Genomic DNA, 17067 nt, shown 5'->3' on the forward strand with positions numbered 1-17067 from the left:
TTTTTTTTGAGACGGAGTCTTGCTCTGCCGCCCAGGCTGGAGTGCAGTGGCCGGCTCTCAGCTCACTGCAAGCTCCGCCTCCTGGGTTCACGCCATTCTCCTGTCTCAGCCTCCCGAGTAGCTGGGACTACAGGCGCCCGCCTCGTCGCCCGGCTAGTTTTTTGTATTTTTTAGTAGAGACGGGGTTTCACCGTATTAGCCAGGATGGTCTCGATCTCCTGACCTCGTGATCCGCCCGTCTCGGCCTCCCAAAGTGCTGGGATTACAGGCTTGAGCCACCGCGCCCGGCCTTATTCCCTATTTATGGATAAGAAAACTGAAACTGAAGGGCTGCTGACTAATTCGCCCACGGTCAGTTATGAAGTGATAAAGCTAAGATTCAAGCCCAGGTAGATCTCTATCCAAAACTCTAGATCACTAATCTCATCAACATCTAGAACACTGGCACAGAGTAGTCATTCAATAACTATTTGTTGAATAAATGAATGAATAAATACTATGCTACACTATCTTGGTATAGTCTTAATAGTCAAATGAAAATTTATATTTTTAAATTCAAGTTCATATTTTACACTAAGCAAAATAACTGGCACACATTACATGCTTAGTGAATATTTGTTGAATTGAACTAAATTTTAAAAATTATATTGGTATGAGCACAACTAATGACACAGAGACAAAGTCTTACTATAACTTAACATAATCCACATTAATATTTATTTATATCTCTCTTTAGAGTGGCTAAAATTACATTTATTTGTGCTTTTGAATCAGGTAAACCATAATTATGTAACTAACTTAATTTTATTAATAATTAATTTAGTTGCAAAATACAAAAAGGTTCCACCGGTGGAAAATAATATTGTTGGAACACTAAATATTGTGTATGAACATGCTGGACATGCACACCAAATTGCTTAGGGTGTATAGATTCCTAAACAGTCTGAACAAAATTCCCTGGAGATAATGTTTTAAAATTTTAATATAGAACAAATGTCACTGTCTAGCAATTTAAAGATATAAGGGACTTTAGAGTTCAATAACAAATACAGAGTTGTTATTTGAAACAAAAATGTGGCTCTTGAGAACAATCAGTTCAGTTTTCTAACAGCAGTTATAGTATGTGGTCATAACCATTTTTTCCCCTTTTACAGAGGTCTCTAGGTGCACATTTTTAATGTATCCTAGCAGTTTCCAGTTAATGTTTTATATTTCTGTAGCTATTATTTTCTGTTGAAAGAAAACTAGTAAAGGTTGAGTCTAGAAAGGGAAAACAAAGAAAGAAGATCAATATTAACACTCTACAAATATTGACTTAGCAAAGTGACTTTGTTGTCATTCTCTCATAGGACTTGAAATTGAATGAATGATTTATTTATAAGAAACATCTATGGTAAATATTTGTTAAACAAAAAAAAAAAAATTTGCTTGCCAAAGTATATAACTTGATAATCTACTCATCAAGTTATAAAACTTGAGTGTTACCATTTTCAAACTGAAAAGCTTATAATAATATTCATCATTTTTAATTTAAAAGTATTACACTAGCTTACAGGTAGAAATTCCACAGAAAAACCTCGAATCACTTCATAAACTTTACTGGTTCCCTGTAGACACTGCATAGTTATTAATAAACTTAATGTCAAATTTTTTTCAGAGAAAGTCATCTCTGTTAACTTAAAATACTGTACCTTTATTAAATTTGGCTCAGTTAACTTTGAGTTTTGGTTACCATTAGCCCCCATGGTAATTGTGAAGGAAACAGATGTTTTGAACTTCCTGGGTGCTGACAGTAAAGAACTCCTGGTGTCCCCTGCAACAAGTAATGATTATTAGGTCTCACATTATGAAAAGTTGTCAAAAGGAGGTTTTTCCAAACACAATGCAGTATAAAAGATCTATTGTATTACTTTGACTCTCTTTGTTCTCCCTATTGAAATAAAGTCAGAAGTTTTATATTTATCAGGCTTTAATGGTCCCTAATTTATAGGCTACTAATAAGAATTCTTATTTGGATATGTCACCTTTCAGTCTGAAATTTTAGTTTTAATAAAATATAATGAGCATAGCTAAGTCAAGTTCCATAATAAAATTTTACTTCAACAGATTTTTACAGCTAAGAGAGTCTAGAAATGGTAGCTAACAAAAGTTAGATTCTCATTTGTTTTATCACTGAGAAGCTGAAATGGAAGGAAAAATTTATCTGAATATGACTCTTCATTTCTGATCAAGAAGATCTTAGTGTTAAAAGTAAATACCTTTATTTGAGAATGTTTCCTGATCGGTTTTTCTTATGATTTTAGGTGATGGTTTTGGTACTGGTGATGGGTCCCTTTCAGGGGACCCTTCAATGTGGTTTCCAAACTGGTGACGCCTCATTTTACTATCAACCTCTAGTTTTTCTAGTGTAGTCTTGAGACATTGCTCGTTGGTTGTCATATATAATTTACAAAACTACGGGAAAAAAAAAAAAAGTCCAGTGGGTAAAACTATTCAATCATACATTGGGGAAGAGGAGAAAGCAAATGCACATTAGTAGGCAAGGAATAGATTGATAGATGGAATATATTTCCTATTGATGGTTACACATTTTATTTTTTTGAATCAGATTGACCAGCCTCAAGTGACCTAGTGAAATGTAGCCGTGATTCAATGAGGAGGTCATACTCTGAGTGAAAATAAAATGTTACACAAGGAGAGGTGATTTATATTACTTTTTTTTACAAGACGTGTAGACTTGCATTTGTTCAAAATAATTTTTATGATTCTTCTACCAGAAAAGGTACATTTCTGAGTAGGGTCTCTATGTTTACGTGTGTATCTGTCTGTGTGTGTGAGCACACGTTTTTTAACTGGGTTATATTATTTTTAATGTAGTCATCAGATTGCAATTGTGGGACTGGAAAAATTAAATTTCATGTACAATATTTAAGGAGATCATTGCCAATATTAAAAAGTGCATCCCTTTAAAAATAATTTTCTGACATGTTAATTAGTTGACATGTTAACTGATTTAATTGCTTCACAATGTATACATATATCAAAACATTACATGTACACTGGAAATATACACAATTTTTATTTGTCAGTTATACCTTAATAAAGCTGGGGAAAAATAAAAACACTTTTCCAACACAGTATGTACATTTACATCAATGTGAGCTTATGTACCTTGATGTAGTCAAATTTGCCATCAGCATTTACATCAGTCAAATTTATTATGGCATTTACTTCTTCTCGAGTCATCTTCTCACCTCTCTGAAAAAAAAAAAAAAGGAGATTTATTTTAAAGCAACATGATTACTACTTTGTTATTCACAGGGATAGTGGAAGCACATTTTAATCTTTTCCACAGTTTTAAGGTATTGCTTCATTATAAACTATGAGTATTATATATATAAAGAAAGAATGAGGCAGCTATATAAATTTCACAATTTTATTAAATTTTGTGAAAGTGTGCTGAATTTCAGTTTACTAAATAGTAACTAAAACCTGAATACTATAGAGTCAGTTATAACTGCTACTGAATTTAGGGGAATGATATTTTCTAACATTGTACCAAAAAAGAGAATGGATTCCTAGTCCCATTTATACTTGGTTTTCCTTTTACTTATCACATATGGAACTATCACTGATTTTCAAAAAGTTCTGGACAGGAACAAATTAAATAGGAGCACAAGGGGGTGGTAACATAAGCTCAATTTTATACTTTATCTTTTATTTACAAAGAACCTTTCATCCAGAAGGATCCCTAAGTACTTTATAAATAACATGTAAGTAATTCATTTCACCTCTCAATGAAATAGTTATTTTTAATGTGGACTTTGGTAGTCAAAGCTAGATTCCAAGCTCTTTCACAAAATATGCATATTACAAAACAGTTTTACTGATCTTACCTTCGTTAGAAATTTATAAAGGTCAGTGTGTAAAATACAGCCATCATCATTTACATCTAATTGCTTAAATGATTTCAGTAGTTCTGCTTTTGAAGTAGGTTTTTCCTTCCTTAAAATTATACAAAAATCATCAAAATTCAGTTTGGCAGTTTGAGGAGTCCAATACTTATTAATGGTCTTTTGGGATGGATTTCTTCCTGCATGCTGAAGAGCTGCCCAACAAAACAAGTATTATTTGTGATTGTAAAACTTGGAATTCGTACTTAAGTGCATTTTTTCTTCAAATCACTATGTATTATGATATTTAAAAAACACTATACATATACCAGTACATTACCTTTGGTGTTGGTTTATCTAGTCATACCAAGATAGGCCTGACTTTGGAAAACAAAAATATTGCCAGGCGTAGTGGCTCATGCCTGTAATCCCAGCACTTTGGGAGGCTGAGGCGGATGGATCACAAGGTCAGGAGTTCAAGACCAGCCTGGCTAAGATGGAGAAACCCCATCTCTACTAAAAATACGAAAAAATTAACTGGGCACAGTGGCAGGCGCCTGTAATCCCAATGACTCAGGAGGCTGAGGCAAGAGAATCGCTTGAACTCGGGGGGCGGAGGTTGCAGTGAGCTGAGATTGTGCCACTGTACTCCAGCCTGGGTGACACAGTGAGACTCCATCTCAAAAGAAAAAAAAAGAAAAGAAAAACAAAAAAATATGTATGCCACCACCTAAAGATTATTTAATTATTAATGCCAGAATTAAATAGATTTTCCTTATTCTGACAGTTTGGTTCTCAACCTACATGGTTTAAATAACTACCAATATCTGATTACTTAAGAGCTTCTAAAAGCTTCTAAAGGTAATACAAGATTAAAAACAACCATCCATCCACTTAATTGTTTGGGGGACAAAAGGATAACACAAAAAGTGTGAATTAGTACTTTTTCTGGCTAAATAAATACCTTAATGACTATTCAGCCATAAACAAGAAGGAAATCCTGTCATTTGCAACAAGATGGATGAACCTGGAGGACAACATGGTAAGTGAAATAAACTAGACACTGAAGACAAATACAGCATATCTCACTTGTGTGAAATCTTAAAAAAAAAAAAAAGTTAATATTACAGAAGTAGAGAACAGACCAGTGGTTACTGGAGACTGGGAAGGGGAACTGTAAGTACTACCTAAGTACTCTGGGGGTAGGGGAGGATGGGGAAAGGTAGGTCAATGGGTACAAAGTTACAATCAAGATAGTGGGAAATAGGTTCTGGTATTCTATTGCACAGTATGGTGACTATAGTTAGCATTAAGGTACTGTATATTACAAAATAGCTAGAAGAGAGGCTTTTGAATGGTCTCACCACAAAGAAAAGATAAATGCATGCAGCGATGGATATACTAACTACCTTGATTTGATCATTATACAACATAGAAATGTATTGAAATGTCAAACTGTACCTCATAAATACATACAATATGTAAATTTAAAAAAACAAATATCTTAATGAAATGAGAAAATCATTCCTTTAAGAGTATCAGTGTCAACAGGCATGATATCTAAAATGTTCATCATTGCTAGGTACTAAGCTTTCAAAAACATTAATCATGTTCCAAATGTCAAATATATGTACATAAAGTATCCCTTTGCAGTTATGGCCCTGCTAAAAATCAAGAATGCCAATATATTGTAAGAGAAGATTATTATAGAGTTGCTATGGTCAAACTACTCTTCATTTTTAACCACATCCTTCTATCTATGAAGAGCAAAGAAGTACATGTGAGAAAAGCTTTGTATATTTACGTATGTCATATCACACTAAAACACAATCGTTAAAGCAATTACAGATATTTTGAATAGCTGAATAGAAGTAACTTGGTAATCTGCAAATACATCTCTGCATACTGAAATATAACATTTTCTAAAATGAACCAATGACAAATTTCCTAAGCACCACAGAAGGAATTAACATAATTTTAAAAGACACAATTGTCCTGAATTGTACTGCCAAATTCTATTACAAAATCTTATATTGGATAGTTCCAACTATCTTTATAGGAATTCACAAGATCTGTGTATCACCAATCAGCATCAAAAAACGATAATTTGGATATTCTACAATTTAATGTAATAAGGACCAATAAGTATAAAACAATTTCACTAAAGAAATATCCTCATGGAGAAAGAAACCAGATCAGGGTAACAAATACAGATATAAGCAAGTCAGTTATATTGAACATTATTGTGTACTAGTATAGGCTGATTTTTGTTCATCAATACAAACTTTTTAGTTCCAAAGAAATTTTATAATCTAGGCTGGGCGTGGTGGCTCACACCTGTAATTTGAGTTTACAATTACACTTTGGGAGGCTGAGGTGGTTAGATCACCTGAGGTCAGGAGTTCGAGACCAGCCTGGCCAATATGGTGAAACCCTGTCTCTACTAAAAGTACAAAAATTAGCCAGGCCTGGTGGCATGCGCCTGTAATCCCAGCTACTCGGGAGGCTGAGGCAGGAGAATCGCTTGAACCCAGGAGGTGGAGATTGCAGTGAGCCGACATTGCGCCACTGCGCTCCAGCCTGGGTGACAGAGCAAGACTCCATCTTAAAAAAAGAAATTTTATTTTATTATTATTTCTTTATTTTTTTTTTGAGATGGAGTTTTGCTCTTGTTGCCCAGGCTGGAGTACAATGGCACAATCTCGGCTCACTGCAACCTCTGCCTCCCGGGTTCAAGCGATTCTACTACCTCAGCCTCCTGAGTAGCTGGGATTACAGGCATGCACCACCACACCTGGCTAATTTTGTATTTTTAATAGAGATGTGGTTTCTCCATGTTGGTCAGGCTGGTCTCAAACTCCCAACCTCAGGTGATCCACACGTCTCGGCCTGCCAAAGTGCTGGGATTATAGGCATGAGCCACCACACCCAGCAAGAAATTTTATAATCTAAATAGGAAGTCTACATCTGAGTGTAAAATTGCTATCTATGGCCATAACTTATGGGTAATAACATATTAAAAATCTATAAATAAAATTCTCTTCTCCTCTAGATTATGCCAGTGACTTTCAGAGCTAACAGAAATTGCAGTTGTGGTAACTGCCATCTTCCATACACCTATAAAGGCTTTGTGGAAATTCGTTGCATTGGAGATAATAGAAATGTTTTTATTTTCACAGTTTTATTTTGGATGTCAACAAAAGTCCTGATTACCACACTGCCCTAGCAACAACATGTAAGTATTTTGCCTAGTGTGTAAATGAACACAATTCAGCTGTTCACAGAATCAAAGAAATGGCATATGTGTTTTAGGATTCCAACTCCAGCCAACTCCTACCCTTTAAAAGCTGGGAATACAAGTAGATGTAAATGAAGTTGTAATTTTTTTTTGCCTCTAAAATATTTTTATTTTAAAAAGGCTTAGTGTGCAAAGATGTTCATCATATTGCTACACTACTGCTACTAATAATAAAGGAAACAATGTTCAAACAATCAAGGAGTGGTTAACTGAATCATGGTACATATACAGAATGCACTTACACAACTACTAAATTATTTTTATGACAATGAATATCATATAAAATTTTCTGCAAAATTTCTTCCTTATTGTTAAGCCTAAAGTGCCTTTTGTCTAAGGTTCTTTTTTTTAATCTTTAATTTTTGGAGGTACATAGTAGATATATAATATGAGATATTTTGATACAGGTATGCAATAATTACATCATGGTAAATAGGGTATCCATTGCCTCAAGCATTAATCCTTTGTTTCAAACAATCCAATTATACTCTAATTATTTTAAAATGTACACTTAAATTTTTATTTTTACTACTGTCACCCTGTTGTGCTAGCTGATACTAGGTCTTATTCTTTGTATTTTTCTATTTTCAATTTTCTCCCCCCACCCCCACTACCCTTCTCAGCCTCTGGTAAACATCATTTTACTGTCTATCTCCATGAGTTCAATTGTTTTAATTTTTAGCTCCCATATATAAGAAAGAACATGTGATGTTTGCCTTTCCGTGCCAGGCTTATTTCACTTAACATGATGACCTCCAGTTCTATCCATGTTGCTGCAAATGACAGGATCTCATTCTTTTTTATGGCTGAATGGTACTCCACTGTGTATGTGTACCACTTTTTTTTTTTCTTTAATCCATTCATCTGTTGATGAACTCTTACACTGCTTCCAAATTTGGGCTATTGTGAATAGTGCTATAGTAAACATGGAAGTGCAGATATCTCTTCAATATACTGATTTCCTTTTGGGTATATACCAAGTAGTAGAATTGCTAGATCCTATGGTAGCTGTATTTTTAGTTTTTTGAGAAGCCTCCAAACTGTTCTCCACAGTGGTTGTATTAATTTACATTCCTACCAACAGTGCATGAGGGTTCCCTTTTCTCCACATCCTTGCCAGCATTTGAAGTCCACATGAAAGAAAATTATATTTTCTGTTCAGTTTTGAGAAAAAAGGTGTGTAACTTTTTCTCACAAGTGGTAGCTTAGCATATGCTTGCTGCTATCTTTAGTAACAAAGAAAATACTGTTTTAAAAATGTACTGGTAATTAGAAAAGAACAACTTTCTCAGAATAAAATTAATTGTGCCAAAACATGTACTCAGTAAGCAGACATACCCATATCTAAGAAACTGATACAATCTATTTCCTACTAACTTTAATCTCTAGGTTTAGAATTAGTTGGATCTAATTAAGTTTGATGATAGTAAAAATATTAGGTAGCTGTAGATGTTTAAATTTTGACACCATGATATGGATCTTTTGCCAGGGTTTACTTTTAAAGTTCTGACATGAGTCTATAATGCCTTTATTATTTATAAATTGACAAAAAAGGAACTTAAAGCTATAGTAATGCTACTGCTCTATCCGAACTTAAAATGGAAATGCACATGTTATATGTATAATGGCAGAAGGATATAGATGAAAGACATAGCAATAAGAAGCAGCTCTGGTTCATGTTACTCCTTTTTAAAAAACAGTTCATCTAAAATCAGTTATTACAACGTTAACAGAGTATTCCACCCTAAAACCAAAAGTGTATATAACACTGAAGAGACAAACACTGCATTGTTATCCTCCCAGATAATTTTATAAGATTGATAACGCCTTAGTAATACATACACATTGATTCACAAACTAAATGCCATAGTAGTGGAAGGCATGTTAAACTTTTAAACTTAGCAGATTCCTTCTTTTAGTATATTTTCAAAACAGTAACAACAACAACAAAAAAAATCTCAGCTATTTCAGCAAACATGGCAAATTAGAAGTCATTTTAATTTACTGGCCAGGCGTGGTGGCTCACGCCTGTAATCCCAGCACTTTGGGAGGCCGAGGTGGGCGGATCACCTGAGGTCAGGAGCTCAAGACCAGCCTGGCCAACATGGTGAAACCCCGTCTCTACTAAAAATACAAAAAGTACCCAGGCATGGTGGCATGCACCTGTAATTCCAGCTACCCAGGAGGCTGAGGCAGGAGAATCACTGGAACCCAGAGGGCAGAGGCTGCAGTGAGTTGAGATTGCGCCACTGCACTGCAGCCTGGGAGACAGAGCAAGATTCTGTTTCAAAAAAAAAAAAAAAATGTATTGGATGTCTGCCTAAACATTTAATGTATATGAATTAAACACAAATACTTAAAATTCAAAATAGAGCATGTTAGTAATTTTAAAATAATGTAAATCAAAATTAAACATGACTTTAAAAGTCAGTCATGTGCATTTGCATTTAAACTACTTTACAAATAATATATTTTATTTAGACATCAAATAAATTTTAATCTTGTCAATTCTTGTATTCCTCAAAATACATTTCCTCAAATAGATCTTATTGGATACAAACTCAAGACACTGCTGCAAAAATATGTCAGGGTTTTGGTTTAAGAAAATTCATTCTAAAATTGGCAAAATAACTTAGTTTCTCTACCCATAAAGTTATTAGCCTTGATGAAACTGACATGAGTAGTCAGTGTTATCTAGTACTGTTGTTTACTACTCTCTCATGACTAAAGACCTCAAATCATTTGATACTCCTGGCAAGGACCAAATTTGGTGGTTTTGGGGACCTTTGTAAGGAGAGGAATTTTTAAATGTGAAGGACAGAAGCAATAAAAGACAAAACAAAAAATAAAAATAAGAAATAAAAAAACCCAAACTCAATTCTCTTTTAAAAGTTCACTTATCTCTCAATACTTCACTTTTTTCAGACATTCCACCCATTTTTACATATCCTTTACACTTTCCTCAGTATGGGTCAAATCCAGACTAGTGACTTAGAGGCCAAAAGTGTTTTAATTTTATTATGATAAATCTTAAAGCACCAAAATGAGAATTAAAAATATCTTAAGCAAGTAGTAATTGACAGAAGCTTTCAATTACCCATCTAGTTTGTATAAACATTGAAAGTTTTATTTTGTAGTTCCTAGAATATGTAACTATATAATATGACATAATAGCTTACTATAGTTCCATTGCTCAAGCTTCACTAAGAAATTGGGATGATTCAACAAGTTAATTCTAATTTCAGTCTTTCTGACTTATTGATTAACTTTCAACAAAAAGGCGAAAGATTTAAAATTTTAAAAAATTTACCCAAGTAAAGCTGATCTTTAGAAATAATGTTTTCCAAGCTGCTTTTGAAGACAGTTAAGTAGGCAGCTCTACAATTCATATAAAATATTTCCTCTTCAGTTAGTGGAAATTTCTTTGTTCGAGGACTCTCTGAAGGTGTTGATTTCTGACTGGAGAAAGTTGCATCGCTTCGTGGACTGATCGCCATTCTACTGAAAAGTAATTTAAAAACTTGTTTGTCAATGTGAATCACTAAAATGCAAAGGTCACCATGTCTTTCACATACAGGGAGGAGAATCAAGATTTCATACGTAGAAGAAAAAGATGAAAATTTATAACTTTTATGAAAAAATCGAGATATTAAAAGTTTTATATGTGGAAGAAAAAGATGAATATTATAGTTGTATATGGACGTATTATACATTAAACAAGAATAAGCCCTTACAGTTGATTTCTAATTTTAGATATATACATATGTATATATACAATTATTCAAGTATGTAATAATAGCCAAAAGAACAAAGATATATACAAAAGAAGAATCACTGAACAAAGGAAAAGCACACATCTATTCTCTCAAAATAAGAAAGTCAGATGAGACTCTTCATCAGGTTTTTAAGAGGACCAAATCAGTTAATACATGTGAAGCATATACAATACTGCTTGGCACGTAGTAAGTGCTAAATCAACTGCAGATAATGAGAAACTCCAGAATAATGAGAATTTGGATATGAGTGGTAGTTGACACCCATCTTCCACAGCAGGATCAACAAGATCATTTCATTAACATCTCAATAATGCAGCCCCACATTTCAAATAGCTATATTTCAAAGGTGTCATTTATAACATTATCATAGTTTTACTGTGTTCCTTTATTAATAACTATATTTGAGGTTGATATAGCACCTCTGTACATAAGAGCTTAAAGAACTGTCATACATCTTGTCTTATCCCTATTACAGTGGTCAGGTATTTTTTTGTCCGTTTTACAGATGAGGAACTTGAGGGGTAGCGATGTCACCCAGCTAGCAGTAAGTGGCAAAAAGCCGTAAATTTCACTAACAGTTTATTCTTTGTTAATGTGGATATAGATTTACTGAACAATGGTTACTATGGGTTATCAGATTGGTCTAACAGCTTCCAACATTACTCTACCCAGCTTTGACTTCTAAAAATACACTCCAGCCTACTAAATTGAATATTTCAAGTTCAATAATAAGATGATACAGGTAGGGTCCCCTTCAGGACTCATTGGATTCCTACTCAAGAGACCTAAATCATTTGCACCTTTTTGAATTATATAGATCTTTTACACTTGGGAAAGAAAGATAGTAGTTGCTTACCATGGATGAAGTACCCTATTTATAATACACAGGCCGCCTGCCTGACACTTTCATATTACACTAGGTTTAGAAGGACCCCACAGGGATGTGGTGTCACAGTCTGTTACTGCAAATTGGTATTACTATAATTAAGCATTAGAGTTTTAAACACATATGCGTGCATGCATCTCCTCACAAGTGTGAAAGAAAACTGTTTCAAGAAGGAAGGGAGAATGAATTTCACTTTGCAATAAGCAATTTTAAAGTGTAAGTATTTTTTAGGATCGTCCTCAAATATTCTTTCCAAACAAGGCAACTCCCTCACGTGGAAATCGCAAGGCAGAAATGTGCCAGAATTTTATTCTTCTCCTTTCTGTGACGAGAAACCAAACTGAAGCTTAAACATATAATTGCACCCCCAGCAGGCTTGGAAACCTCCTTTATTTAAAACTCCAGCCCGAGACTGAGACAGGGGCCTAGACAGTACATTGCAGCAAACGGCTCCATAAATAACCAGCCACACAACAGCAAGAAAAATAAACTGTTAACAAGCGCCTAAGGCTTCTACCGGGCCAAGCGAAAACAGAAAGCCATCCAGTCACCGTCCCTACACAGTGAAATACTTTCACAGGTAATCTCGGGCACCATCTCCCTATTTTTGTACTCCTCTGGAAATAAAACCGCATTTACATGTACATTGTAGGTATACACATGGACCAATTATTTATGACAGAGAAGCAGACAAAGCAGGGGAAGGAGAAGCAGCCGCACAGAGAGGGACAGAAGGAGCGAAGAGATAGAGACAGCGAGCTGTTTGCTACCTAATTCTAGCTCACAAACAAGGAAGCGCAGTCAATTCTCTTCGGCGATTCCGCGTTCCCCTCACCGCAGCCGGACAGATCTCGGCCTTTCTCTAATCACCATGGCAACTGCACCTCACCGCCGCCGGAAATAAGATGCAGAGCCCTTCCCCAAAGGATCCGGCTAGAAATCTAGGAAGCGCTGACAGACGGCTGTGTTGCTCCTCTATCGCGGGGCCAGATAGAGGAGCCGCGGTATGGCCAGAGTAGTGAGAGAGAGTGCTCTGTTATACCCAGCAGAAACTGGGTGCTGTCTTGGGCCTAAACTCACCTCCCGCTCCTTTGCTCGCTCACACCCGGATCCTTCGTCGCGGGGAGGGTGTTTCCGCCCGGCCGCGGTGGGCGTGACGCAACGTCCAGCGCGCGCTTTTCATGCCTTGGCGTTTCCTTTGGCGGAGTTTCTGTTTTCAGAAGATGGTGGGTTTGTTTTGTTCCGCGGCAGTGGTGCTTCCCGGAATCTCAGAATGCCGTAGGTATCTCCTCCCCAGGTATTGCTGTTTTGGGGGGCCCTCTGCAGGAAGAGTAGATGTTATGTGGCCCAACAGCCTTTCTCGTTGTCCTGTTTTTTCGGAGTATAAACTTGTCTCCTCTGTCGACAGACAGTTCTCCTCGCTTGGTACTCTCAACTCTACGTCTCTTCCAGCGGTACTCATACGACAGTCCTCCTTTGCTTTCTGTTTCTACGATGCTTTTGACAGATTTTGTAAGCTGTGGGCTGTATTTAAGGTGATGTCTAACTTGAAATAACATAAATAAGGTTAACACACAGGATGGAACAGAGTAGATAAAAACAGCCTTCGTAGTTTGTCAGTCCGTTGCCTTCATTAATGTGGCGCGTTCATATAAACCCGTGGCAGAACTCATGGGACTGGGTCTGGATACCTGGATTCCAGTTAAGACTCTTTCACTGTTGGGCAAGTCACTTACCGACCTTGAGCTTCGGTTTTCTTACTTACACAAGTAAGTTTGTACTGCATGATCTCTAAATTCCCATCCATGACCAATAATCTGATTATTGAGAATGACCATAATGGGAATAGGCATTGTGCTAGATAATATTCATCTGTTTTTCCTATCCTTTATCCATCCTATATTGAGATGCATAAAATAGTTGCTACCCTATAGAAACTTAAAAAAAAAAGTCATTAAAAGTGGCAGTGGGGTGGATATCAAACACCTGTAATTTTTCTCTGGCTGTCCTTATCCTCAGGCTGATTTAGGTACCCCCTCTAGTGTAACCTATTCCTTAGTTTATTTCAGTATTAAGTAAAATGCAAAGTAACGCAGCTGGGGAAATATTTGCATCAAATAGGAATTGACATGAAAGGGGAAAGCTGTACAGAAATAACTTATATTTATTCAATCATGAATTACAATGTGGGTACTGTGTTAATTTATCTGCGTTTTTTCATTTAATCCTAAAAGACTTTAGGGAATAAGGGCTGCTATTATCTTTACAGATAAAGAAACCCATCACCTAATATGGTGTTCAACACAGCTACCAATAAATGCATGTTTTACTGATGCCCTTAAAGGTTATGGATTATTGAGGAAGTTTTCCTTTCCCCAGAATTAAGCAAAGAGACTTGTCTCCCTACTCTTGCATTATAAAAGTCATCCAGTTCTCAGATAAACAAAGCTGCAAAGATAATGTCACACACAAACGCACACACACACACAGTCCCTAAGAATGCAATGAAAACAAACGTGTATTTGCCGAACAAGTAGTAATACCTCCTGAACTGTGTGTCTGTGTATAGGAGTGGGGAACCAAAAAACTATGAAAAGTGGAACTTTTTTTTTTCTTTTTTTGAGACAGAGTCTAGCTGTCTTGGCCAGACTAGAGTCTAGTGCTGTGATCACAGCTCACTGCAGCCTCTACCTCCCGGGCTCCCACGCACCACCATGCCTACTTTTTTTAATTTTGTAAAGACAGTGTCTCCGTGTTGCCCAGCCTGGTCTTGAAGTCCTGGGCTTAAGTGATCCTTCCACCTGAGCCTCCCAATGTGTTGGGATTATAGGAGTTAGCCACTGCGTCAGGCCTAAAAGTAGACCTTTTTGACAACTGTCCTCCTAACATTCACAGGAGATGTTATATTAGGCTTTTAGATAAATATATTCTGATAATAAATATACAACCTTAAAGCTGAGGTTAACATCTCACATATATAGCTAATATATATTATATGTGAGACTAGCAATTACTTTGCTAATTTTCTAAGTTTTAGCAAAGTGATTTAAGACCAAATCAGCAGTTAAGTAATGCATAAAACATAATGGCATGTTAGTAGAGAATCTCCATCGTTGTTAGTAAACTAAGTTTTTTTTGTTTGTTTTTAATGTGGTTACTGATGAGGTCATAAATGAGTGGTGCAAATAGCTATCTTGGCAAGTTACATATGAAGGTGGATTCATTTTTAAGTGATGTTGAAATGGTGACTATTTGGTATGTATTTGAAAGACTAAATGTGTAATATAACTTATGGGAAGGTGTGATCTATCTCTTCTAATTTCTTAGAACCTTGAGCAGAAAAAAATTCAATACTATAATGTGTAGTTGTGAAAATATACATGGTCCAAATGAATCTAAAATAAATAAGAAACAGCAAATGTTCAGTGACAATAGAGTGGATGGATGAATCTTAACAAGTTAAAGAACCAATTTGTAGGAGACTACATTTGTTATCCTTATAAAACTTAAGAACAAGCCAAAATAAGCTATTTATAGTTATATACGTATGTGATAAGATTATTGTTAAAAGGCAGATAAATGATAAATACATTTTAGTATATGACTTTTGAGGGAAGCAGATAGCTGCATGTATACCCAATCATATTGGTAATGATCTAGTTCTTAAATTATGTGGTGAGTTTATGAGTGCTTATTTTCTTGTGTTTTATAACTTGCACAGCTTACATTTATTCATTAGTATCCGTTATTCATTAGTATTACATTTATTCATTTAGTATGTACTACTTAAAATGTTTTTTAAAAGGATTTAGAGATTACCTGTCTTAAGTCCTCACTAAGTGTAGCTTTCTATGCCTTCTCTTTGATCCTTTGGAGGAAACAGATGAATTAAATAAATGCTGCTGTTGGTTTCCTTAGGCTAATCATCTTCCCTTCCAATCTTGCTCCTCTTTCTGTGTACATTATAAAATTAGCGACATAGTCATTTCTCTATCTAGGTTGAAACCTTCCCTTTTTTTAGATTTGAAGTGGAAAAATCATGGACTTTGGAGTAAGACAAACAGGATTTGAATCTTGAGTCTGTTAACCAGCTGTGTGCTCCTTAGATTGTTACTCAGTGTCCTCATTGATAAAATAGTTGCTCAATAAGTATTTATTAATTGAATGATAAAGTTGCTACTTTGGAAAGATTTCATTCTATATAGACAGATACATGCCTTTTTAGTAGCTCTTGCTATAAGTAATCAAATCCCATTCTAGACTTTTTTTCTTCTACCTTTTGCTTTATAAAGCTTCCTTTAAAAAGTACCATTTGCTTAGTCTTTTATCTAATTAGTGTACATCATCATGCTAATTCAGCCAAGGATATTCTCTACCAGAGTTAACTTTATTCTGTTCCAAGCTATGACTGAACTAAAGCTATAAAGTTGGAATAGCATTAGTGTTGTAGAAAACTATTCGTAACAGTAACAGTGGAGGCCATTCTGCTGATGTATTTGTAGTCTGAGAGTTTTCTGAGAGAACTTTAAAATGCGCTGTATTTTCCAAGATAAGGGAAAATGAATATAAACATATTCTGGATCTTTATTGTGCCTATATGCTGTAATCATGTTGATGCTACTGCCAGGTACAATGATTTTTATTTTGTGGACTGATTATAAAGATACAGGTGGGTAGAATGATGTGTCAGGCCAAGTGAAAGTTAACCATTAAATAAACATCCTTTGAATTATAGTAGATATTCAAAGTTACATAATTTCTTTTATAAATAAAGTGTCCTGCATTTTAAAAGAAGATTGGTGAAATCATTAGTACTTTATATAAGAAAAATATGAAATTTAAATGCAATTCTTTCCTGCTTGTAAAAGTCAGTCAAGTCTAATAGAGGAAGGTATAATAGAGCCTTTTTGGCTGAGCGTGGTGGCTCTCACCTGTTGGTTTAACTTAGAATTTTTTTACTTCATAATAGTGTGAAAGCAATATGCATTCAGTAGAAACTACTTCAAGTACCCATACGACCATTCTTTACTTTCAGTGCAGTATTCAGTAAATTACATGAGATATTCGACACTTTATTTTAAAAGAGATTTTGGATTAGATGATTTACCCAACTCTAAGTTAATTTAAGAGTTCTCAGTACGTTTAAGCTATGATGTTCAGTAGGTTAAATGTGTGAAATGCATTTTCAACTAATAGTTTCAATTTACAATGGGT

At 35.3% G+C, this 17067-nt stretch overlaps 2 protein-coding genes across 10 annotated transcripts in view; one reads left to right on the forward strand and one right to left on the reverse strand.

Moving 5' to 3' along the window:
* EFCAB7 (EF-hand calcium binding domain 7) overlaps positions 1–13048 on the reverse strand; it is a 48642-nt gene extending 35594 nt beyond the window's left edge. Inside the window, exons 1-6 of one of the 7 annotated variants that reach the window (XM_030913144.1) lie at positions 12934–13048; positions 10502–10689; positions 3897–4108; positions 3172–3258; positions 2259–2454; positions 1692–1813 (exon numbers count right to left, since the gene is read on the reverse strand). In XM_030913144.1, the coding sequence (XP_030769004.1) occupies positions 1692–1813; positions 2259–2454; positions 3172–3258; positions 3897–4108; positions 10502–10688 (804 nt within the window). In that variant the 5' untranslated portion in view covers position 10689; positions 12934–13048. The other 6 variants (XM_010370701.2, XM_030913141.1, XM_030913140.1 and 3 more) reach the window with 6 other exon arrangements.
* Positions 12761–17067, forward strand: part of ITGB3BP (integrin subunit beta 3 binding protein) — an 81880-nt gene continuing 77573 nt past the window's right edge. For all 3 annotated transcript variants that reach the window (XM_030913148.1, XM_010370700.2, XM_010370699.2), the window contains exon 1: positions 12761–13131. In XM_030913148.1, the coding sequence (XP_030769008.1) occupies positions 12860–13131 (272 nt within the window). In that variant the 5' untranslated portion in view covers positions 12761–12859. The remainder of the gene's footprint in view (positions 13132–17067) is intronic.

Source organism: Rhinopithecus roxellana, chromosome 12 (assembly GCF_007565055.1).
Source record: "Rhinopithecus roxellana isolate Shanxi Qingling chromosome 12, ASM756505v1, whole genome shotgun sequence".
NCBI lineage: Eukaryota > Metazoa > Chordata > Mammalia > Primates > Cercopithecidae > Rhinopithecus > Rhinopithecus roxellana.